Source organism: Bos indicus x Bos taurus, chromosome 23 (assembly GCF_003369695.1).
Source record: "Bos indicus x Bos taurus breed Angus x Brahman F1 hybrid chromosome 23, Bos_hybrid_MaternalHap_v2.0, whole genome shotgun sequence".
NCBI lineage: Eukaryota > Metazoa > Chordata > Mammalia > Artiodactyla > Bovidae > Bos > Bos indicus x Bos taurus.
Genome location: NC_040098.1, coordinates 17,897,942 through 17,920,212, shown reverse-complemented (window position 1 = coordinate 17,920,212; position 22,271 = coordinate 17,897,942). Strand labels below are relative to the sequence as shown.

Sequence of the window (22,271 nt, the reverse complement as noted above, 5' to 3'; positions counted from 1 at the left end):
GACATGGACCCCAGTCAGCACCCAGGGTGAGTGGTGGAGCCACTTCCTGGGTCAGAAGTCAGTCTCTGCACCACACAGGGAAACCCAAGCAGGCCAGGGACCTTCTGCCTGTTCGGACACCCCATATTTGCCAAAAAAAACCCCCAGAATACCATGAGACGGGCTGCAGCCCCTCACCCCAGCATTTATGATGCAGCCACCACCAGGCCTCTCTGTGCCCATCCTGTCTCGTCCCTTAGGCCTCCCACACGAGAAGGCACCACGGCAACCTGACCGGGTCCTCCCAGGGCTGCCAACATGCCGGCCCCTGTGTCCAGTTTACGGTCCCCCCCTGCCCTGGCTCCTTCCCTCCCCATCACTGTCCAACATCCTGGCTCTCAGAGCTCACCCTCGGCACAGTGCCTGCTCTGACCCAGCACACCCCCCGCTGCCCTCGCCCCTCTTCAGCAAGCTCCTTCTCGACTCAGGGAGCCCTCTTCCTGGGTGTTCTCGCCCCTTCGTCTCACTCTTTTTCAAGGTGTGAATCCCAGCTTTGCCTTCACCCTGGGCTCTCCCCACTCCACATAGTCCTCTTTTGAGTGACACCACCCACTCCTGTGGACTACGAGATCCCCAGATTCATATCTCTCACTGAGATCTCTCTCCTGAACCCCAGTGCCTCCACAGTGGACATCCCCCAGGTACCATGAGGTCACTGCGTCCAAATCTGAGTTGATGCTCCCTTTGAAACCATTCAGCGACAGCTCCGCTGCCCACCCAGAACGCCCGGTGTCAGCAGCGACTCCCTTGGTCCTCTCCCCAAGACCCCCAGACTCCATCCACCCTGCCCCACATCCAGAGTCCCCTCCCTGCTCCACGCCCCCAGGGCGCTCTCCTGCTGGCGTCTGCCCTGTGGCCTTCCTACTGATAGGTTTGTGCCCCTTCAATCCATTTTCCACACAGTAGCCAGAGGGACCCTTCAAAAGTATCAATGGCATCATGTCGCACCCCTGCTTAAAAGCCTGCCACGCCGTGCCGTGCTAAGTCGCTTCCACTGTGTTCAACTCTGTGCGACGCCATGAACTGCAGCCTGCCAGGCTCCTCTGTCCTCTCAGTGGCTCACCAAGCCTTCAGAATCCAGCACCAAGGCCAAGGCCCTCCTGGACGGGGCCCTGGGACCCAGCTCGCAGCCTCGTCTGCTGCAACCCGCCGATCAGTGTTTCTGATTGCCGCCTCTGGGCCTTTGCACACCCTGTCCCCATGCTCTGGGAGGTCTTTCTCCTATTTTGTCACCTGGCTGACACTGCCCCGAAGGCGAGACTCAACTCAGAACCCTGCCCCCCACAATCATGCTTGGAGACCCTTAAAGCTGCCTCCCTTCATCACGGCTGCAACCATTGGGTGCTAGCCGGCAGCCCCCAGGGAGCATACGGGAGCACTCTCAGCTGCACGCCAGGACTGTGGGCATCAGGGGTGGGGAGTGGGGTGCAAGCCCAGCCTTACCTGTCTCTGCGGGCCAGTGGGATCCGACTCTCTCCGTCGGGGGCGGGGTCCAGAGTGCAGGGGCGAGTGGGAAGGGCTGCCAGGCGTCGGGGGCTGTGATGTCTCTGACCGGCCATCGGCCTGGCTCAGCTGGGGTGGCGGGGGCTGGGAAGGCGTCAGCCGCAGGTCCTCCTCGGCCAGCGTGTGCATGCCGCGTCCCCGGGGCCGGACGGCGGGCTCTGGCCCTGGCCGCCGCCGCTCCTCGGCCTCCTCGGGCAGCGGCCGCAGCTCCTCGGGCTCCTCGTCCGTGGTGCCCGATGTGCTAGGCTCAGCCCCCGGGGGGAAGTCCTTCAGCTCCGTCTCCTTGTCGATGATGACCCACTCCTTGCTGTCGAAATCCTCCTCCTCGGCCAGTGGCACCGAGCGGAAGGCATTGCTCAGGGCCTCCTGCTCCACAGAGGCTGACACGTCCATGCGGCCGCTGGCCTGCCGGTCGGCGTGGCCTGTGTCCACTGACAGCATCTGGGCTGGCTGCGAGGAGCAGGCTTGCCGCGAGGGTGAGCCAGGCAGATCCATCCGTGACCTGCAAAGCCACCCCACGTGGAGCTCAGTGCCCGGCCTCTCTGGATCCCCAAGGACCCCAAGGTGGAGCCCTATGCCTGGGACCTCCTGACTCTGCCCTTCTCCCACCCCGGGCCAGGCTCAGCCACCTCCTGGGTTGCCACCCTCCAACCTCAGTCCTTGCAAAGAACTCATGCATTCATTCAACACACATTTTCGAATGCTTACTATGTTCCAGGAATCTAAACAAGCAGTAAGTAAAATTCTTGGGCTCAAGGAACACTGCCCTCCAGAGCACTCCCAGAAATTTGGATCTTCCTAAAGATAACTTGATGCTTGCCCCACCAGGGCTTCCACCTGACCCAGGCTTGCGCCCGATGTGCCCAAGATAAACACACCCACCTGCCCTCGAGTGTGCTGATGGTTTTCTGGCCTCTTCTACCACCACCCTTCAGGCCTACCTGGCTGGTTTCACCTCCTCCAATAAACTCCAGTGACAGCCCCCCTACCAGCCCAGGACAAAGTCCACATGCTTTAGTCTGGCATTCAAGGCGCCTGGCAGCCAGACAGAGGCCCTGTTTCCCATTTCCCCTAGCCAGACCCATCTCAAAGTCACCTGCTTTTTCCTCTGTGCCTTTATAAATGCACCTCCCCCTACACGGCCTGCCCTTCCACCTTGGGCTGTCCACCCCAGCTCGGTGTCAACTCCTATAGGGAGCTGTTCCCTCTTGCATGATGGGGGGCTAGTTTGCCTTCCCAGGGCTGCCTCGGTCCCCTCACGTCAGAGCATGTGTGTGTTTATGAGTCTGCCGCCCCAGGAGGCGATGACTTCTGCCAGACAGGGGCTGGGTCCCCTCTGACTTTTGCCTCTGGGACACTGATTCTACCTGGGGACATCTCTTTTGTTGTTATCTTAACCTGTGCTGTGAATCTCACATGGCTTGCTGAGGTTCTCAACTGGGGTTTACCGGCCCCAAGGTGAGGATATTCTTCAGGAATGCTACACAAGGAAGAACTGTCCTCCCCAACATTCCAGGGTGCCCTGCTGAGAACCGCGGAGAACTCACACTCAGGCTGTGGGCAGGGGGCTGACTGCCATCCTCCCCCTAGCATCGAGCCTGTGAGGGGAGTGGTACAGATCAAAGCCTCCTGTCGGCCTTTCTCAGCCTCCTCCCACCCTGGCCTATGTGGGTTCTGCCAACACTAATCTGCACAGCATTTTTATCGATTTGTTCATAAACATAAAAAAAAAACAAAGAAAGGTCACCGGGTCTTACATTCACACTCCCATTTAAGTGGCTGACGTCACTTGCTTTCCCAAGATCATGGCTTGTTTTGATGGACATGAAGGAGAGAGAGGCTGAAGATGGGGTGGGGGGTGGTTGAAGCAAGCAGGGAGGGGCACACCCTGATCCCATCTGCTTCATACACTCTCCTGCTCCCTCGTGCCCCAGAGCCCCCCAGCCCTCCAGCCTGCTTGAGATCCTGGCCCTTCCCTTCCAGAAAATCTCCCCTTGACCCTCTCCTCCGCTTAAACAAGCGTTCACTCTGAGCCAGACCAAGGTGTTCTCCAGGACTGTCTTTGCTCAGGGCATTTCCCACCTCCCTCTTCCACTCATCTCCCTTCCAAACTGCCCTTCCTCACTCCTCCCTGTTTCCTGAACCCTCTGGGCGACTGGGAGGAAAATGTGGTCTTCTGTCCCTGGGATTCAACCTGTGAGAGTGTGAGTATCTGTGGATATGAGTGTGTGTGTAAGGGCTGACGGCTCCCTCAGGACAGGGCCTGCATCCCTCCGTCCTGGGGTCACCAGAGGGACTGGCACAGGGCTGCCCTGTCTTGAGCACCCCAGAGGGGCACTGTGCCAGTCCCGGAGGTGGAGTGCAGTTTGGGGCAGAATCCAGAGCGGGGATGGTGGCTGAGGCGGGGCAGGAGGGGACAGGGGTGTGGACAAGACCCCCTATCCCGGGGCTGGGCCTTGGGCAGCAACTCCTTTCCTGGTGCAGAGAAGGCCCCCACCTTGCTGTAAAGCCCCACCCCAAACCAAGGGACGTGGGGTATTCTCTCCACCCGAGGTGGTCCCACCCACCAGATGAGGATCCGGCCCTGGTCCCTGGCAGCCATGGGGCACCAAGCTCCACCAGCCACTCTCATCCCACATCCTAAAGGCTCACCTTGGCTCTCAACTCTCCCAACACTCCCTCACATCAACCAGGTCCCTCCTCTCTCCCTGACATTCAGACTCCCAAGCCCTGATCCCCAAAGCTTGGTCTGTCTCCTCCTCAAACACGCCCAACACCCGTTGAATCTTCTCCAGGCCCTCCGCTGGAGCTGGAGGAAGCTTCCCCAGTTGCTCTGAGGCCTCTGTAATTAGTCCCTAGGGAAAGAGGTTCTGGAAGCACACCCACCTACCATCTCAGCCTTCACCTCCTCCTATGCCTGACCCCCACCCCACACCCCTTCGTGGCCTAAGCTGGGCCCTCTTCACTCCCACACCCTCTCCAGGGCTGGTCAGTGATTCTAACCGAGTCCCCAGTCCCAAGCGTAAATCTCATAACCCTTCCAGGGTCCCCCACCTCTGCCTGGAAACTGCCCTTCCTCCAGACCAGCTGTGAGAAGCTGATGGGGTGGGGGGGGGACCAGGGGCCCTGGACCACACCCCTGGCTCCAGACCCACCTCCTGTCATGCAGCTCCACCCGCCCGTCTGCCGTGGACAGCCTCTCGGACTCAGGGCTGTTGACCCTCCGGTAGCGCAGAGAACGAACTGGGGTTGTCGGTGAGTCTGGGGGAGCCCGCACCGGGGAGCTGGGGACCCCCACACCACGGGTCTGCTCCTCCTCCACCACAGCGGGGGTCTGCAGGAGAGGGGAGTCCCATGAGCTGGGGCTGATGGGGCGGCTGTGGGGCTGTGGTTTTCTCAGGGCAAAGGAGGGAGCAGGAGGTCTGAGCACTGGGTGCCAGTGATCCCAGGAGGGCGTCAGGCCAAGGAGGCAGGGCGACCAGGCAGGTGGCTGGGGAGAGGGACCCATGGGTGGGGAGCAAGGGGGCAGGGGGAGAAGGCCACCCATGTCGCCCTCCCTGGCTGCAGTTACTTTTCCAATGTTGATCCGGAGTTTGTTCCGGTTGACATCCGTCTCCTCCCAGACTTCAGCCTCAGGACCCCCAGGGTGGGGGACAAGGTGGGGGCTGGGACCCAGTCCCTCGGGGGGCCGACCAGGCAGGATCGGGGGTGCATTCTCCTGGTCGCTCAGGTGCTCGCCCTGCAACACGTCCTCGGTGTTCTCCCGGAGCAGGTCACCGGGCACTGGCGTCACGTTGACCACCCTGTGGAGGCCAGGAGGGGGCCGTGGGCAAGGCTGGTGGGGGGCTGCCCTCTCCTCTAGCCCTGGAGACCACCCATCACCCTTGGGCGGGGGCACAGGAGAGGTCCGGCAGGTTGGGGGCGTCCATAGGCCCAGCTCCATCTCTGGTTCGTAGACGCTCTGGGACCACAGTACCCTCAGGTGGGTCCGGTGGGCAGAGGCTTGGAGGCGGGCTACAGCACCACCTGGCTCTGTTTATTTAGGAGATTCGCTGCTTCGTGGCCCTGCCAGCTCCCTACTGCAGTTTGCTGTCCTGATTCCTCGAGACTAGGCGTACATGCCTGCTAAGGCGCGTCAGTCATGTCTGACTCCATACGACCCCATGGACTGTAGCCTGCCAGGCTCCTCTGTCCATGGGATTCTCCAGGCAAGAATACTGGAGTGGGTTGCCATTTCCTTCTCCAGGGGAATCTTCCCAACCCAGGGATAAAACCCGCGGGCAGGCGAGTTTCTTTACCACTAGCACCACCTGGGAAGCCCTGGGGATTAGGAAATGGGTCTAAAGAAAGAATCACTTTGGAGTTCCTCAAGCAATGTCATCACAGAACTGGCAGCACGTGTGCCGCCAAGTCCTGCTGAGTCTCCCCAGCGGGTCCCCTGACTCACTCCTGGGACGGTGGAGCAGGGGGAGACCTCCTCACTCTGGCCCCTCCCTGGGCCACTCAGTTTTGTGCTTTTCACTTGGATCTGAGTTCGCCGACTCATCGATTATAAACATCCTCCACTCAACTGAGAGCATTTTGAGGTCAGGGGCTATTAAATTTCTTCTCTGAGCCCTACAGGGCCCAGAGCTGGGGCTCAAGACCTGGCCATGTGTGATCACCAAACTGTGGGCCCCGGGGGACCCTCACTCAGGGATCCCTGCTCCCCAGAAAGGTCAAGAACTCCAAATAAGGATGTCCATTGCAGCCCCAGATTGAAGGTGGAGACATGGTAGGACTTCCTGGGATTCAAGAGCCCCGCTTCTGAGCATCGAGAACAGGAGAGACAGTCAGGTGGCGTCCGGGTAGGAAGAGGAGGAGAGGGTTGGCTTCCCAGGTGACACCGCAGGGCAGGGGTCGTCTGCCCCCCGACAGGGCCATCGCCCCTCCTGAGACTCACCCAAACATGGCTGCCGTCTGCCGGGTGTTCTGCTGGGGCGGGGTGGAGGTGCTCGTGGACAGGAGGGCGTCATTGCCCGCCTTCTCCCAGTCAAAGGCCTCGTTCTCGGCAATGCCCCGCTCCTTCATGCTGTTCTCAAACACTGACATGATCAACTGCAGGGGGCGGGGGTGGCGGGAGGACAGAGCGGTGACCCCGGGGGCTAGCCAGGAGGGGGTGGGCAGGTGCTGGGGTCGCAGAGGGGAAGACAGGGGCCTTCCAGGACAGGGAGGGGCCAAGAGGGGGCATTGGAAGGAGAAGGGCACATTGATTTTAAATGAAAACATGCACACAATATGCAAATCAGCATGCAAATTATTGTCTGGACTTCAGCTCCCCCCCTGGCTGGACACAAGCCCTTGGAGATGTGTCCCGCTCATCCCTGTCCCCAGCCTCCTCTGCCATCGCCACCGGCGCAGCGGACGCCGCAGCAGCAGCAGTTTCCCCAACCAGCCACCTGGGGTCATACCTCTGCACAGAATGCTTCGTCTGCCTGCAGTGCCCAGCCCACCGTTCTCTCCCATCTGAAGCCTTCCCTGATTCCCTCGCCCACACAGCCTCAGTTTGAACTGTTCACAGGCCTACCTGCCGCCTCTACATTTCTAGCAGCCAGCCACAGGGCTCAGTACAGGGTGTGCTGGAAGCTGTGTGGTCTGGGGGAACCCCATGAGGCTCAGTTAGGACTAAGGGGCATGGTCTCCTGACTACCCAAGTAAGGGATCTCTGCCAACAACCGGGTCTCTGGGTTTAGGAGGTGGCAGTCCCCCAGACGTTCCCACTTTGACTTAGCTCTCTCTCCAGACAGTTCTCTCTGCTAGCGGGACCGCCTTTACTGTGGGCCCACTGTGGGCCTGACACTATCCGTGTTCCCGAGGGGTGTGGCCATGCCTGGCACACAGCAGGTCCTGGCAGAACACTGTATTCCCCATTCTTTGATCAGGGTCAGCAGGTCCCATAGGAGTGTGGTGAGGGCACCTTGGAAAGAGCCCTGGACTTGGAGGCAAGTGTGCCCGAGCCCTGCCCTGCTCCTCACCAGGCTACCAGGCCTCAGTTTCCTCATCTGTGAAATGGGGACAATCATCCCACTTGGTCTCCTACAGAGTTTCGATGTAAAGTCCTTGAAAGCACTTGGTTTCATTAATGATTAAGTGCTGGAATAATAACATGAAGAACACGCAATATCACCAAAGGCTTGTTTTAAAGCTTAAATGAATTAAGTGAGGAAAAGCGCTGAGAGCAGGGTGAGCTCTTGATAAATCAGAGCTGCGACTGGTGTTTACAACAGCAGAGAACAGTTTCTTTCGTGCAGTTGGAAGAGCAGGAGAGGTGCTCAGGACCAAGCCGGCAGGGGCGTGGGGCCTCAGCAGGAGAGATGGTGCTGGAGACGGCAACCCACAGAGAAGGGGGTGCAGGAGCGGGCGGCAGGCTCCCACCTGGTAATCGGGCTTCGTGAAGTAGTCGAGGCTGGCAATGTGGTCCAGGAAGAGGTGGAACTCGGAGGGCATGTGCTTCAGCAGCATTCGGTGCTCATACTTCTCCTTGATCATCCCTACCTGCTCCTGGAGGCAGGAGGGCACCGGGAGATGGAGCCCCGGCTGCCCTCCATGCCCTCGCCACCCCCAGGTCCAGCTGTACTGGCCTTACCTTGTCCTTGATCTTTCTCCAAGGCAGCTGACCCACTGCAAACTCCACCAGCATGTAGAAAAGGGACCACAGGTCATCGTGGCGGCCCATCTCCTGGGGGTGGGGGTGCGGAGGGGGGTCACCCACAGCTCTCAGGTCCTTCCCTGGGAGTGGGGGCTGACCCTTCACTGAGGGACCCCAGTCAGGGTGCCTGTAGGCAGAGCTAGGGTCTCCCTGAAGCTATGGCTCCACTCCTGACCCACCAACACACAGGATCCCTCAGTCAAAAGTTCTGTGTGAGTTTTCTCATCCTCCAGAGATTCGTAGTGGGCACAGAGAGGAGGGGATCCTCCAAGTAAGGAAGAAGGTGACGTCAAGGGGACACACCAGGGGAGCCCTCATCCAGGGTCTCTGGAGGGGCAGCTTCCAGCCCCTGCCTTGGGCTCCTCTCCACCCCACCAACAGCCGCACACCCCACCCCTGACCTGTGCCCGTACTGTCTTACCTTCCCCAGTCCCGGCCCAGCCACTCACCCGGTTCTTGTGGGCATTGACCGAGGCATAGCGTACAGTCCCCCGGAACCCGGCCACATTCCGAGGCTGCAGAGGGGAGGACACCAACAGGAATGTCACCCGCCGCCCCTGACCAGGGCCACATCTCAACCCTGCTTACCAAGCCTCCTCAGCCTACCCTAGCCCTGCCAGCCTCCCACTCCGCCCCCAACCCCACGCCCGCTCCGGATCACATGGGTCAAGAGCAGCCTGACCCACAAGCCCAGCCTTAAACCTGCCTCCTGCCCCTGCTTGATTCCCCTGCTCATCTGCCCTTGACTGGAGTGGGCAGACAGACCACAGGGCGTGGAAATGGCCTGCACTCAGGCCACGGGGGAGAGGGAACGGGCTGTATGTGGCTTCAGCGCTGAGTGACACTGAGGCCAGGCCCGTCTAGGCAGCTTCAGCAAAGGCTGGTGAAGGCTCCCCAGGTCAGGGGCTGAGGTGAGGACGCCAGGATTCCGGTGAGCGGCGGTACTCACAGGCCGGACGTCCCCCGTGGTGTTGGTATACTGCCGGGCCAGCCCGAAATCCAACATGTAGCACTTTCGGTAGGTAGAGGGCAGCCTGCCCATGGCAAAGTTTGACTGGGGGAAGACAGCAGCTGTGAGGGAGGCCGCCTGTGGGCTCCAAGCCCACCTGGCCCACCTCAGGAGACAAACAGCTCTGGTGAGGGCCCCTCCACCCCTCCTCACATTCACATGAGAGAAAAACATCGTGTGAGCAGGACACGGACCCTAGTCTGAGGGGCAGGTGTGCTTATCCTCATTTCAGAGGGGAGGAAACTGAAGGCCAGCTGGGGGCTTCTCCCAGATCACACAGCAGGAGGTGACCCAGCCGGGCCCGCCTGGCTCGGAATCCCCGGGACTCCCGGCAGGACCACGTGGCCCAGTGTAGCTGTCCTGCTCTGTGGCACCAGGCGGCCAGCATTGTCCTTGCTGTGTGACTTTGGGCCCTTCAACCAACTTTCTGGGCCTGTTTTCACTTTTTTTTTTTTTTTAATTTGTTACTTATTTATTTGGGCCTTAGCTGCAGCATGTGGAATCTAGTTCCCTGCCCAGGGATCAAACCCGGGCCCCCTGAATTGGGAGTGGAGAGTCTTAGCCACTGGACCACCAGGCAAGTTCCTCACCACTCTAAATCGGAGGTTTTTCCCCAACACCAAGACCCAAGATGTCACAAAATTAGCTACTTAGAATCTCTTCCCAAACCGCAGCCCCTAGGTCCTCTTCCTCCATCCCTCCATCTTTCCCCAGCCCCTTCACCTTTCCAGGTTCAAGGACTATTCAGGTCAGGGGTGAGAAAAGGGAAGAGGACAGAAGATAAGGGAGGCCATGGGCATGGCCAGGGTGGGCAGAGGTGCTCCTGGGAGGCAGCAGGGAGGAGGAGGCGGTGCTGGAGAGGGAGAGCAGGAGGAGGGGACAGGCAGAAGAAGCTGTCCCCACCCCAACCCCTGCTCTGGAGAAGAAACAGGGGGCCCAGGGAAGGGGAGAAGGTGGGGAGAGCTTCAGAGGAGGGGACCACCCTCACCGGCTTGATGTCGCGGTGCAGGAAGCCCACGGAGTGGATGGCCTCGATGGACTCCAGGATCTGCTTGCCCAGCCGCAGCGTGGTGCTCAGCGTGAAGGTGCCCCGCGGCTGACTGCGGCGCAGGTCAGCCAGGTTCCGGCCCTGCAGTGCGGGTGGGGCCCTGCTCAGCTGCCGTCCAGCAGTCCACCGCCACCGTGACGCTTGGCCCAGCCTCGCCACCCCGCCAAGACTCATGCCCACTCCCCGCTCCTCCGGAGTCCACAGTCTACATCCTACCCCAGGTGTCCCCACCAGATCTCTTGGGGGAGAGAGAGGGAGGGTGGGCTGTGGGGGCTCACCTGGAGCTGCATCACCACGTAGTTGAACTTCTCGTTCCGGCCACAGCCAATGAACCTGCACACGTGGTCTTTCCCTGAGGGGCACAGACAGGGGTCTCCCAACTCCCACTCCTTCTTCCTACTTCCAGCCCTAAGGTGGGCTCCTGGGGTGCTCTTGATCCCTGGTCCCCCAGCCCTGGGCCCTGGCCACTTCTCCCACCGCCCCCTCCACCTTAAGCCGATCGTGGTTCTTGGTACCATAGCCCCTCACCCATCACCTACCGGCCCTGGGCTCCATCACCCTTCCCCTCCCCTCCTGCCCTGGACCCATACCTTGCAGCTTTTTGAGCACAGCCACCTCCATCTTGAGGACCTGCTTGGGTTGCTGGGCCGACTCCACCTTGAGAGCCACATTCTCCCTGGTCAGCAGGTCCATGGCCTCGTAGATCTCACCAAAGCCCCCGCCCCCGATCTTTTTGAGCTACAGAGACAGGGGAGAGGGGAAGAGGGGGCACGGGGATCAGGCTGAGTAGCTCTCCACCCAACCCACTGCTGGCTCACATCCTTCAGTGTCCTTGGAGAAGAGGATCCCCCACCCACCAGTGCTCCCACCTCCTCTCCTAGTGCTAGAGACAGCTCAGCAACCGCCCCCCCCCACCAACATACACACAGGGCCACACGTCACGTGGGCAGAGGGGGAAGTTATGAGACCTGAGACTCCACAGAGACATGGAGACAAACCCATGCAGGGTTCTGAAGAGATAATGGGCTGTTGTGAGCCATTTAAAGGACATAAATACCACACTTCCCCCATCCCCCACCTAGACTGAGCAGCCTCCATCCAGAAGCAAAACTAATTTCCAGAACCTCGCAGTTTCAGGTGGGTCCCCCAGGGAGGCCGGCCCTTTCTGGGGTTGGCAGTCTCCTGAAAGATGACACCAGGGGCAGAGAGCATCTCGAGGAGAGTGTCTGTGGGGTGGGGGGCGGGTACTCAACAAAGGGTGTTCTCTGCCCACGTCACTCCTGAGGCCTGAGATCAGATGCCCAAAACCAGGGTGAGTCTCCTATCCCAGGGAACATGGAGGGGATGGAAGTTTGGAGAAAAATCTGTGTTCCCAGGGAGCACTGCAGTGGATCTCTGACCCTCTGGGCCCCCCTCCTCCAGCATCCTCAGGCAAGGAGTGAGAAAAGACAGAGGGGAGAACTGTGAGAGAGGAAGAATTGGCCAGGGGAGATGAGCAGAGCTGAGTTAGAGGACAGGATTAAAAGTCATTTCAAGTCAGGGGCCCAGGGCTCTTGGAGAGTGAGGGTGCTGCTGGCAAAGATGGGGGGACAGGGGAGAAGGTGCTGAGTTCTAAGTGGGGACTTCTTTGGTGTAAGAAAGATGCACACACGTTTCTGCCATCTTTCCACCAAAATAATGTGCATGAAGGTTCTGGCTGATGCTCTCAAGAGCATCAACAATGACAAAAAGAGAAGCAAATGCCAGGTTCTTATCAGGCTATGCTCTAGAGTCACCATCCAGTTTCTAACTGTGATGGTGAAGCATGGTTACATTGGTGAGCTTGAAATCATCAGTGCTCACAGAGCTGGCAAAATTGTTGTGAACATCATAGGTAGGTTAGACAAATGTAAGGGGATCAGCCCCAGATTTGAGGAGCAACTCAAAGATCTAGAAAAATGGCAGAATAACCTGTTCCCGCTCCGTCAGCGTGGTTTCATTGTACTGATAGCCCCAGCTGGCATCATGAAATGTGAGGAAGCAAGACAAAAAAACACAGGAGGGAAAATCCTGAGATTCTTTTTCTAGGGTTGTAACAAATCAGGGCAAATAAAATGCCTCACTAGGAAAAAAAAAAGAAAGAAAGAAAGCTGTACAGTTCCATTCTCACCTCCCAAGGAAGCCCATCCATCATGAATAGCCTGCTCTCTTCCTGAGCCCTTACTCCTGTCCTGTTGGCTTGTAACTGGCTTGTAACACACCAGCCGCAGCTGGGCTTCCTGACTCTGAGCCTCGCGCATCTCCGAACCCTTCCTGTAGCATTTACTCAGCACTCACACGCCCAATAAATGTTTAATGGTGGTTGAAACATAGGAACAGCGGAGGAAAGGGGGCAGGGCAGAGCTGAGGACTGGGAGTTCCCAGCGGGTCACAGTGGTAAACGCTCTAGAAAGAGAGAGGAGGATGCCTGGAAGATGGAGAAGACAAGATGGAGAAGACAAGGCTGGTTGGGTTCTTGTGCCCAAGAAAGAGGGTGGAGGAAGAATAGGGAGACACCAGGGTCCCTCTCTGCTTGAGATAAAAGGTAAGGTCAGGCTTCTAGAAGAATTTTGAACAGGAGGAGACAGAGGCAGGCTCAAGGGAACCCATGGCAGGTCTTCTTTTGGGGAACATTAAACTCAGGGGAGATTCTAGTATCTTCTAGATACCTTTATGGTTTTCTTTGTGGCAATATGGAGAAAAGGGCAAGGGAGAGGGTACAACCACCACCCTTCGGTTCTGTCTGCTCCAGACTCACAGATTTCATCTCAGCTCATCCCCAGAGGCTCTCGACAACTCACAGGAGTTGTCATTTTGCACAAAAGGAAAACTAAGGCGCAGAGAGTTAAGTACCTTGCCCCAGTTCACACTGCTAGTAAGTAGCAAAGCCAGGTTTCATTTAAATCCAGGCAATGGTAAGGAACTCGCTTGCCAGTGCAAGAGACCCGGGTTTGATCCCTGGGTCGGGAAGGTCCCATGGAGGAGGACATGGCAACCCACTCCAGTATTCTTGCCTGGAGAATCCCATGAACAGAGGAGCCTGGCGGGCTACAGTCCATAGGATCACTAAGAGTTAGACACGTCTGAAGTGACTTAGCACAGGCAATCTAATGCAGAACCCATGCTCTTAACTGCAATTTTGTAGGAACTGTTGACCATACTGGCATTAACAGTATGAGTGCTGAGATTCAAGCCCAGATTTGCCAGGTTCCAAAATCCTTGCTAGAGATGGTAAGGAGGGCTTGGGGCACCCAAGACATTTCTGACATCTACTCCCGAATTTCCCAGGACACCAAAGGGTATTTCTCTACCACCTCCACTTCCAAACAGTGTTTCTCCTCTCTTAGTTACCTACTCACCCCTACCCACCCATTACAGAACCTCTGGGGGCAGAAAAGTACACCGGGCACAGAGGCTAGTTCCCTAATAATACTTTTAGAAGGCCATGAAAATGTTCTAATTTCTTTTAAAGTCAGAAGGGAATAAATAAACTTTTAGATAAAATTTTTATTATATAATATTAATTTATTCCTTATTATAGCAGTGCAATCACACAATTGCAATTTTTAGTACTTTATTATTTTTGAAGAGGCCAGTGGAGGCAAAACTGACTGCTCAAGCCCCACAAAAGTCACAGAACAGCTTTGCCCACGCCCAGTAACAGGAACATCCTCATAACTAGACCCTGTTCCTTCCCTCCTACATTTTTTCAGGAGCCCCTCCACTGCTGAAGGACCTCGATACAATAGGACACAGTAGGACCAGCATTCACTTAGGAAAAAGGAAAGCTGTTTTCTTGGGCCAGCTCTGGGTGACCCAGGATGAGTTTCTGCTTTTCTCCTTCTGTAAAATGAGTGGGACTACAATAGGTCACAATTCTCCCTTGGCTCTGTGATCTTGATTCTTGGAGAGGCTAATTCTTGGGAAATGAATGGCAGAGCTCTGTGACTGTTGCACCAGCAATCAGATAGACCTGGTTTCACCAGCCAGTCATGGGAACCTGGCAAGTTAGCTCATCTTTGTGTCTCAGTTTCCATACCTGTGAAATGGGAATAATAATGGTATTTATCCCATAGGTTGTTGAGGTCAGGCATGTAAGGGACTTTACACATTGCCTGGCCACAGTACATGCTCAAAATAAATGCTAAGTTTTTATTGTTATTATAGTTGTTTATTCTGATTCTGAGAGGCACCCCTCAAGAAGAAAGCTGTCATTTTTAAATACTCCATCTAGTGCCACGGACCCTCCTTTTCTCCTGGCATAGACCATCTGGGCGGCTTGTTCTTGGTTCCTGAGCTGTGCCTCACTCCTGGCCCTTGTGGAGACTGGCTGACGGGGGTGCATCTGGCACCCCACCCTCTATTTCTCCAGGATCCAGGGAGAGAGTGAGGGGAAAGAGAGTTCACCCTGGCAAAGACTAAGGGCTTGCTCCCTGTCCCCCGACCTGACCTCTACCACTTCTCTCCCCACTCATCTCCCACCCCCTCCCTCAAAAAGCACAGGAAAGTTCTAACCCAAACTCATTATGCTGGTGAACACCCTCTTTTTCTCACCTCTTCAGTGCAAAAGTCCTCCTGCCCCCAATCTGCCAGAAACTGCCCTGAGCAGGACCTGGTGGGGGTGGGGCCTTGGAGGAACACTCCTCACTTTGCCAGACCCTCATTCCTTTGATTTCTGCCCTGGATCCTCCTCTCCTGATTTCTCTTTCCCTTTGCCTCTCAAGAAGCCCCGTCTGGGACACAGACAGCCCATTCCCTTGCTCTCTGGCTTCTCCAGCTCCTTTCTCGCCCCCTGCTCCCAGTCCCAGGGACATCTCTAACAAATGGTTGTGGCTTTTGCCCCTCTCCCTGGGCCACTGGCAAACCAGCCCACGGGGTGGTTGTTGCCATGGTAACCTGCAGGGCAATCGGGCCGCCCCACTCTCCTTTGAACCGTGCACCTCTGGTGAGTTGAGCCCCCACCGTCTGTCCAGTGGTTAGGACTGTGCTTCCACTGCCCGGGACCAAGGTTCGATCCCTCGTTGGGGAACTAAGATTCCCGCGTTACCACCACCACCAACAAATCAGTATTTCTACAGTAGGTCTCGTTCAGCATACACTGCACTGCCTTTGCCTCGACCCTCACGCCTCTCCCTCCCATCCGAGGCCCAAAGCCCTGAGGAGTCTCGGACTACAATTCCCAGCAGGCCGAGCAGCCTGAAGGCCTGGGCTGGAGGAGCAAGGCACGCTGGGAGATGGAGTCTCGGCATGTTGCACCTGCCGCAGAAAGCCGTGAGGGGAGGAGGGTGGATGGAGAAGATGGAGTGCGGATGCGGTGGGAGCCGCCTGCAGGGCCTCTTTCCCCGAACCCAGGCTTTTCTGTCCTCTGCGGAAGAGGAGGGGCTCACTCGCTGCCCTTCTCCAAGGTCCAACAGAGAAAGAGCCCCCTCCCCCACCCCCGCCCTCCTCCCCTCCCTGAGCTCTGCAGCTCCCGCTCCGACATCCAACCAAGAGTTGTTTCAACCAACATGACCTAGCGGGGAAAGGGGTGAGAGACGGCGGGGTTGGAGAGGGGGCACCGGGAGAAAGCGATGGTCCACAAGTGTAGGCAAAAGAACTACCTGCAAGCCCTGTGCAAATGAGCTTAGGGGCACCTCCCTCTTAGGGTAGGGCCGCCGCAGGCACCTGTTTTAACAGGACTCCAAGCCCTCCCTTTCCATCCTCCCCGCTCCCCTCCCGCTGTCTCGCCGGGTCACTCACTCACCACCTTCCAGCGATCCTTGACCACGTAGTTGGCCGGCAGGATGTCGGCCTGCTCCCCTCCCCCACTCATGTTGGTTTCGTCCTTAAGAGCGGCCGCTAGGCACTGCATTCGCCAGCCGGAGGGAGGGGTGTCCGCAGGGCCTGCCCTGAGGGGGCCATCTACCTGGGGAGTGGGGAGGGACTGTGAGGGAGGCGGGCTAGGACCCGGGACCCACTTGCAGATATGGAAGAGGCGACTTCCGTTCTCCTGGCTGGCATCCTTCCCTGGCCCACTGGGTAGATGCTCCAGGGGTCACTGGGGGAAGCATTGTGTAAAAACCCAGGTAGAAATCCACAAATGCCGTTCAAGGGGAAAGAGATGCAAACTGTAAACTGGAGATGTGAAAGCCAGCAATGGGGACACATGCGTTGGAAAAAGGAGAGGAAAATGGTGTGTGAATAGGCTGTAGGGAAAGCGTTTCCCAGAGACAGATGCTGACGAATGTGGGGAAGACTTGCTAACTGGGGACACAAGACGGATGGGTGCTTAAGCAGGGAGACCGGGGCCAAGAAGGACCAGCATGGGGATCCGGTCTGTGATCCCCACACCCAGACATTTTCCATGCCACGCAGTGCCCGGGAAACTGTGCATCTGAGGCTCCTTGAAAGGGGAGACTTGATGACCCAGGGAAGACCCACCCCACAATGACAGGGCGCTCTAATCGACCGTGGGAGAAGTGATCATCTGAAAATGAGGTGCTACCCAACAGCCCTTGAGGATGGTGCTGAGTGAGGAGGCTGCCACCACTCTCAGAGCTGAGCCCAAACCACGGCCATGGCCACGGGGGGTGAGAAGCAAGGATGTGAGCGATGGGGTGGACATCAGGCGATGGATTCAAGATGTGGGTTTTAGAGGTAAGGCAGCCCTGTGGTCACTCAGAGGGAGAGAGGGAGCTAAACTGGGGGGGAAGTGAGGAGAGTGGGGAAGTGGAAGCAGTCTAAGAGAAGGCAGGAGAAATGCTGGGCGGCAGGGGGTCTGGATGGACAGTGGACGAGAGAGCCTCTGCCCACGCTTTTCTGTATCAGCTCAGGAAGGAACACAGCTCTTGTTACCTTTGGATAGGTAGAAGTTGGTTATCAGGAGGAGTGTGAGGGCTGGGAAAGCCCGCCAGTGTTACCCAGGGAAATGTCACTGGTGTGCATGCGTGTGTCTGTGTGTGTACCTTCTGTGTGAGCGTGTTTATGTCTTTGTGTGTCCTTCTGTGTGTGTGTGTCTATGTGTCTTTGTGTACATCTGTATCCATGTGTGCTTATATGTGCTTTTGTGTCTGCCAGTGGGTGAGGTGCCTCTGTGTAGACAGGGGCCAAAAGAGATGGCTTTTTGAGATCTCTGCCAACCCAGTACAGGAATGGATCTTTTCCTCTCTTCTTTCCCTCTACACTTTTTATAAGCACATGGCTCTGCCCTCCCAGTGACCCTGGACAGTCACAGATGGAAGGAAGTTCCTCAGGCTGGGAATGGTGGGGGATGTGGAGAGGAGGAAAGTGCCTAGAATACCTATGGACGGGGCAGGAACTCCATGAGTCTCAGTTTACTTGGGATGGACTCATTGCCCAGGGCTCCTGTGTCTGGCCATCCAGGCAGCGTGGGATAGTGAAGGCGGGGAAACCACCTTCAACAGGTCATGGTGTGCCATGAGGGATCTACAGCGGGAGGAACATTGCCACTCTTTTTCTGCCAAATGACTCAGCTGACTGTTTCCTCCAATCCACGCAACTTCAGAGTGTCAGGACTGTGGGGATATCAAATAGGCTTCTGCCTTCCTTCTGCCAAGTGGCAAATGGGGCATCAGGTATTCAGAGGGCAATGGGGGCAATGGCAGGAGGGGGAGGGATGGGGCAATCTGGAATAAAGGTGGAGGAGACAGGTAGAGGACAAGATTGAAGAAGCAATTGAACCAGGAGGAAGGGAGCCTTAAGGAATTAAGCAGGGTGACCTCTGGTGGGCCCTCCGAGTCCTGTGATGGTGGATTCTACAGACTGAAGAGGACGATGTGAGTCCTGATCCCATTCTATAGATGGGCAAGCAAAGAAGGAACAGGTGAAGTGGGGAAAGGTGGAGTGGAGGCAAGTGGATAAATGAGGGTTCCCTGCCTCTCCCTGCCCGTCAGCCTCCCTGCTCTGCCTCAGAGAACTGCACTCAGCCCAGGCTAAGGTGGGATGACACAACATAAGGAACTTGCCTGCCCCATGATCGCCCGCTCAGGACCCTTTGGTGTGTAGAGGCATAAGTGTGTTGTGAGAGCGGGCTTGTGGAGGAGGTTTTATGAGTATCTGTCAGCGACTGTGTGTGTATGAGAGAGTGGGACCAATGATGTGTGTGTGTGTGTGGTGGGGGGTGTACCCAGGTGGTTGGGAGCTCATCATGGCATATGCACATATAGGTGTTGATGTGCACCTGTGCAAGGTGTAAGCCAGGTGTGTATAGGAATGTGGGAGCCCAGGTAAAGAAAAGTGTGGGAGAGCGGTGAGGAGTAATGGGAACAGGTGAAGAGAGGTGTGGAAGGGGGCAGAGGGTAACGGAAGGGACAAGGGGAGACAGGATCAAAGGAGGGGGTACATCGGATAGAGACAGGTGAAGGAGAAGCATGACAGGTGAGGAGGGGAGAGCACCAGGAGAGGTGCTCCTGGGCACAGTTGAGGGGTGAGGAAGTAGGTAAGGAGGCTGCTGGGAGGAATGGAGGGACTGAGGACAAGGGAGAGGGGTTATGGAGACAGCGGAGAGGACTGTCAGGGATGCCAGGAGAGTGAAGCCACAGGGACCGGGACTGGCGCAGCGGCGGGGAGCAGCACCCCGGGAGGACAGGCTGGAGAGTGTGGGTAAGTGCGGGCGGTGGGGCGCCGTTCCAGGCCTCGGGATGCGGCCCAGGCTGTGTAGGCCAGCGTCCCAGCTCGGGTGGAGACAGAGACAGAGCCGGCACAGGGAGGGGGAGCTGGAGAAGGCTGCACTGGGAGCTGAGCCAGGCCGAGGCCCGATGGGTCCCTAGAAGGAACCCCCTCCCCGACCCCCGCCCGGCCCGCCGGCCGCGCCCCGCCCCGCCTGGCCTCGCCTCGCCTCACCTGCTCTGTGCCCGCTGCGGCTGCGGCTGCGGCGGCGGAGGCAGCGGCTCGGGGCGGCGCATCCCCCGGGGCCGGGGCGGAGCGGGGACGGGGGCGGCTCAGTGCGGCGCTGGGTGGCCCGCTCCCTCGGGCGGCGGTGGCGGCGGCCTCCCGACCGGGACCATCCCGGCCCGGTCCGGCCCGGCCCCGATCCTTCTCAGGCGACAGCGGCGGCAGCAGCAGAGCGGGGAGCTGCCCACAATGCACTGCGCCGCCAGCATCAGCACCAGCCCTGACATCACCTCCTCACCGCCCCGGGCTCTTACATCATCGTCCTTGCTCTGACATCACATACCACTCTGCTCCTTTCTCCACTACTTCGACTCTACGACTCTCTCTCGGATCGAACTGCTCCGGCTCCTAAGGTTCTTCTCACTGGTCTCTGGCATTCACTTGACCTCCATCCCCCAGTAGTGCCCTGTCACTCCTTACCTGTCCCCACAAACCTCACCTGTCTCCATCACCCTTTATCTTCTCCACTCCCAGAGTGTCCCTATCACTCCTCACTTGTTTCCATCAGCCTCAACTGATTCTCCCACAACACCTTCCATACATTCATATTCCTTTCCTCTAAATTCATTCCCCTTCACCTGTACCCATTCTCTCATAAGTCCCCTCCCCTTTTCTTCTAACACCATCCCTCACTATAACTCTCACCTCCCTACCCAGGCTCAGCCTGAACCTTTCTTTCTTTGGCCCTTTCTCCTATCTGTTGACAAACTCTCTTTGTTTTTCTCACCAAATGGGATGAACACTCCTTACTGTGACATAAAACATTCTTCTCAATATGAGCCCAGAGGAGCTATTAATACCCTTCTGGACATATTGGATTACTCAACATTCCCTGAACATACTTTGCATTTTGTTTCTCTCAGTTCTCTTCCTTCCATCCCTCTTGTCCTCAACAAATGCACACTAATTTCAACAATCGTGATGACAACAATAATAACAGTAACGATTTACTCGTGCCAGACACTGTCCTGAATTTTCACGTGTTAATTCATTTAACCTTCATAACAACCCTTTGAGGTAGCATACTATTGTTATATCCATGTTATTTTACATATTAGCTTTAATTAATTAATTTGGCTGTGTTGGGTCTTTGTTGCTACATGGGCTTTTTCTAGTTGCAGCAAGCAGGGGCTACTCTCTAGTTGCGATATGCCGGCTTCTCACTGCTGGCTTCTCTTGTTTGCAGAGCATGGGCTCGAAAGCAAGCAGGCTTCAGTAATTGTGGCACATGAATTTAGTTGCTCCCTAGCATGTGGAATCTTCCCTGACTAGGGATTGAACCAGTGTCCCCTACATTGGCAGGAGGATTCTTCACCACAGGATCATTAGGGCAGTCCTTAAATTACTTTTTATTGGAGTATAGTTGCTTTATAATGTGTTAGTTTCTTCTGTATAGCAAAGTGAATCAGCTTAATATACACACATATGGTCTCTTTTCTGGATTTCCTTCCCACTTAGGTCACCACAGAGCACTGAGTAGAATTTCCTGTGTTGTACAGTAGGTTCTCACGAGTTAATTATTTTATACATAGTGTCAATGGTGTATATGTGTCAATTTCAACCTCCCAGTTCATCCTTTCCCACCTGTGTTCTCTAGGTCTGTGTCATTATGCCCATTTTATAGATGAGGAAACTAAGATGCGGAGAGGTGGAGTAATTTGCCTTAAGTTACACACACATAGCTAACAAGTGGCAGAGCTGAAATTCAAACCCTGGTCACAGGGTCTGTGCTCCTAACCTCCATGCTGGGAAGAAGGGTCACTGAATCTGCAAGAGTAGTCATAGGAGGCTTCTTGGAGGAGATGCACTCAACTGTAATTTGAAGAATATGTAGGAATTTTTCAATTGATGAATGGGGCCAGGGCAAAGGGTGGGAGGGACTTCCAGGCTGAGAAGACAGTATGTGGTGAGCTGGGGGTGACCTTGTGCCAGGTCATGAATGAAGGGCTTTGTGTGCTGGGCTAAGGAGATTGCTTCCTCTACATTTAGTTTTTGAAAGCTGGATAATGTGATGAGCCATCCAGATCCCCCTTCAGAATCCAGGGACTCACTTCCCTGGCTGCCTGGGATGCTGAAGACCATCTCTCACAGCTCACTCCCTCTTTAGAACTGCCCTTGACCAAGAGAGTTGCCATGCCCAAGATCACGTGCCCTTCTGGGGGACATCCCATAGCCAGTCAATGATAGAGCTGTGAGTACAAAGGCCTGGCCCCGTCACCCCACCTCAGGGCAGCTCTGAAGGGACATCCCATTTATAAACCCCCCATAGGATGAGGCAAGGCATCTGCTGAGGCTGCATCAAAGCTCAGCGTCTCCTCTGTCCAGTTCTTCTTCCTTCACCCCTCCTCAGATGTTGATCTCAGAGCACTTCCCATAAGCCTGCTGCATGAGCATCCCTGTCCCAGACTCAGTGTCCAGGAGACCCAGACCTTTTGAGAAGAAATCACTGAAGAATTTTAAGCAGAAATAAGACACAGTTTGATCAGAGTATTAGGTTAGAACTCTAGGTTGACATTTTTTTCTTTTTAAGGTTTTTAAATTTTTTATAAATGTTTTTTTTTTTTTTTTTTGCTGCACTGCATGTAAGATCTTAGTTCCCTGCCCAGGGATCGAACCTGTGGCCCCTGCAGTGGGGGTGTGAAGTCTTAATCACTGGGCCACCAGGGAAGTCCGAGCTTTATTAGTATTTTAGAAGTGTTGCTGTGCTGTCTTCTAGCTTGCACTGCTTCTGATAAAAGATCTGCAGCTGTCCTTATCTTTGCTGTTCTGTGTGTAATGTTTTCTACCCTGGCTACTTGTACAAGTTTCTCTTGATCACTGGTTTTAAGCTATTTGATGATGTACCTTGGTGTAGTTTCTTGCACTTGGAGTTTGTTGAGCTTCTTGTAAATATGGATTTATAGTTTTCATCAAGTTTGGAAAATTTTTGGCCATCAAATATTTTTTCTGCTCTTTTCTTTCCTTCAGGGACTGCAATACCCTGTCTACTAGGCTGCTTGAAGTTGTCCTGCAGCTCACTGATGCTTTGTTCACTTTTTCTCAGTCTTTTTTCTCACTGTGTTTCATTTTGGATA

At 56.0% G+C, this 22,271-nt stretch overlaps 1 protein-coding gene and 1 pseudogene across 2 annotated transcripts in view; one reads left to right on the top strand and one right to left on the bottom strand.

Moving 5' to 3' along the window:
• Positions 1–19,410, bottom strand: part of TTBK1 (tau tubulin kinase 1) — a 41,876-nt gene extending 22,466 nt beyond the window's left edge. The window contains exons 1-13 of one of the 2 annotated variants that reach the window (XM_027524402.1): positions 19,147–19,410; positions 16,049–16,206; positions 10,878–11,025; positions 10,566–10,639; positions 10,228–10,368; positions 9,180–9,284; positions 8,680–8,745; positions 8,168–8,260; positions 7,957–8,082; positions 6,485–6,639; positions 5,114–5,345; positions 4,698–4,876; positions 1,483–2,044 (exon numbers count right to left, since the gene is read on the bottom strand). In XM_027524402.1, coding sequence (XP_027380203.1) covers positions 1,483–2,044; positions 4,698–4,876; positions 5,114–5,345; positions 6,485–6,639; positions 7,957–8,082; positions 8,168–8,260; positions 8,680–8,745; positions 9,180–9,284; positions 10,228–10,368; positions 10,566–10,639; positions 10,878–11,025; positions 16,049–16,156 — 1,989 coding nt within the window. In that variant the 5' untranslated portion in view covers positions 16,157–16,206; positions 19,147–19,410. Of the gene's footprint in view, positions 1–1,482; positions 2,045–4,697; positions 4,877–5,113; positions 5,346–6,484; positions 6,640–7,956; positions 8,083–8,167; positions 8,261–8,679; positions 8,746–9,179; positions 9,285–10,227; positions 10,369–10,565; positions 10,640–10,877; positions 11,026–16,048; positions 16,211–19,146 lie in introns of both variants that reach the window. The other variant, XM_027524403.1, reaches the window with a different exon arrangement.
• LOC113881379 lies at positions 11,061–12,740 on the top strand (annotated as a pseudogene).
• Positions 19,411–22,271: the final 2,861 nt, after the last annotated feature.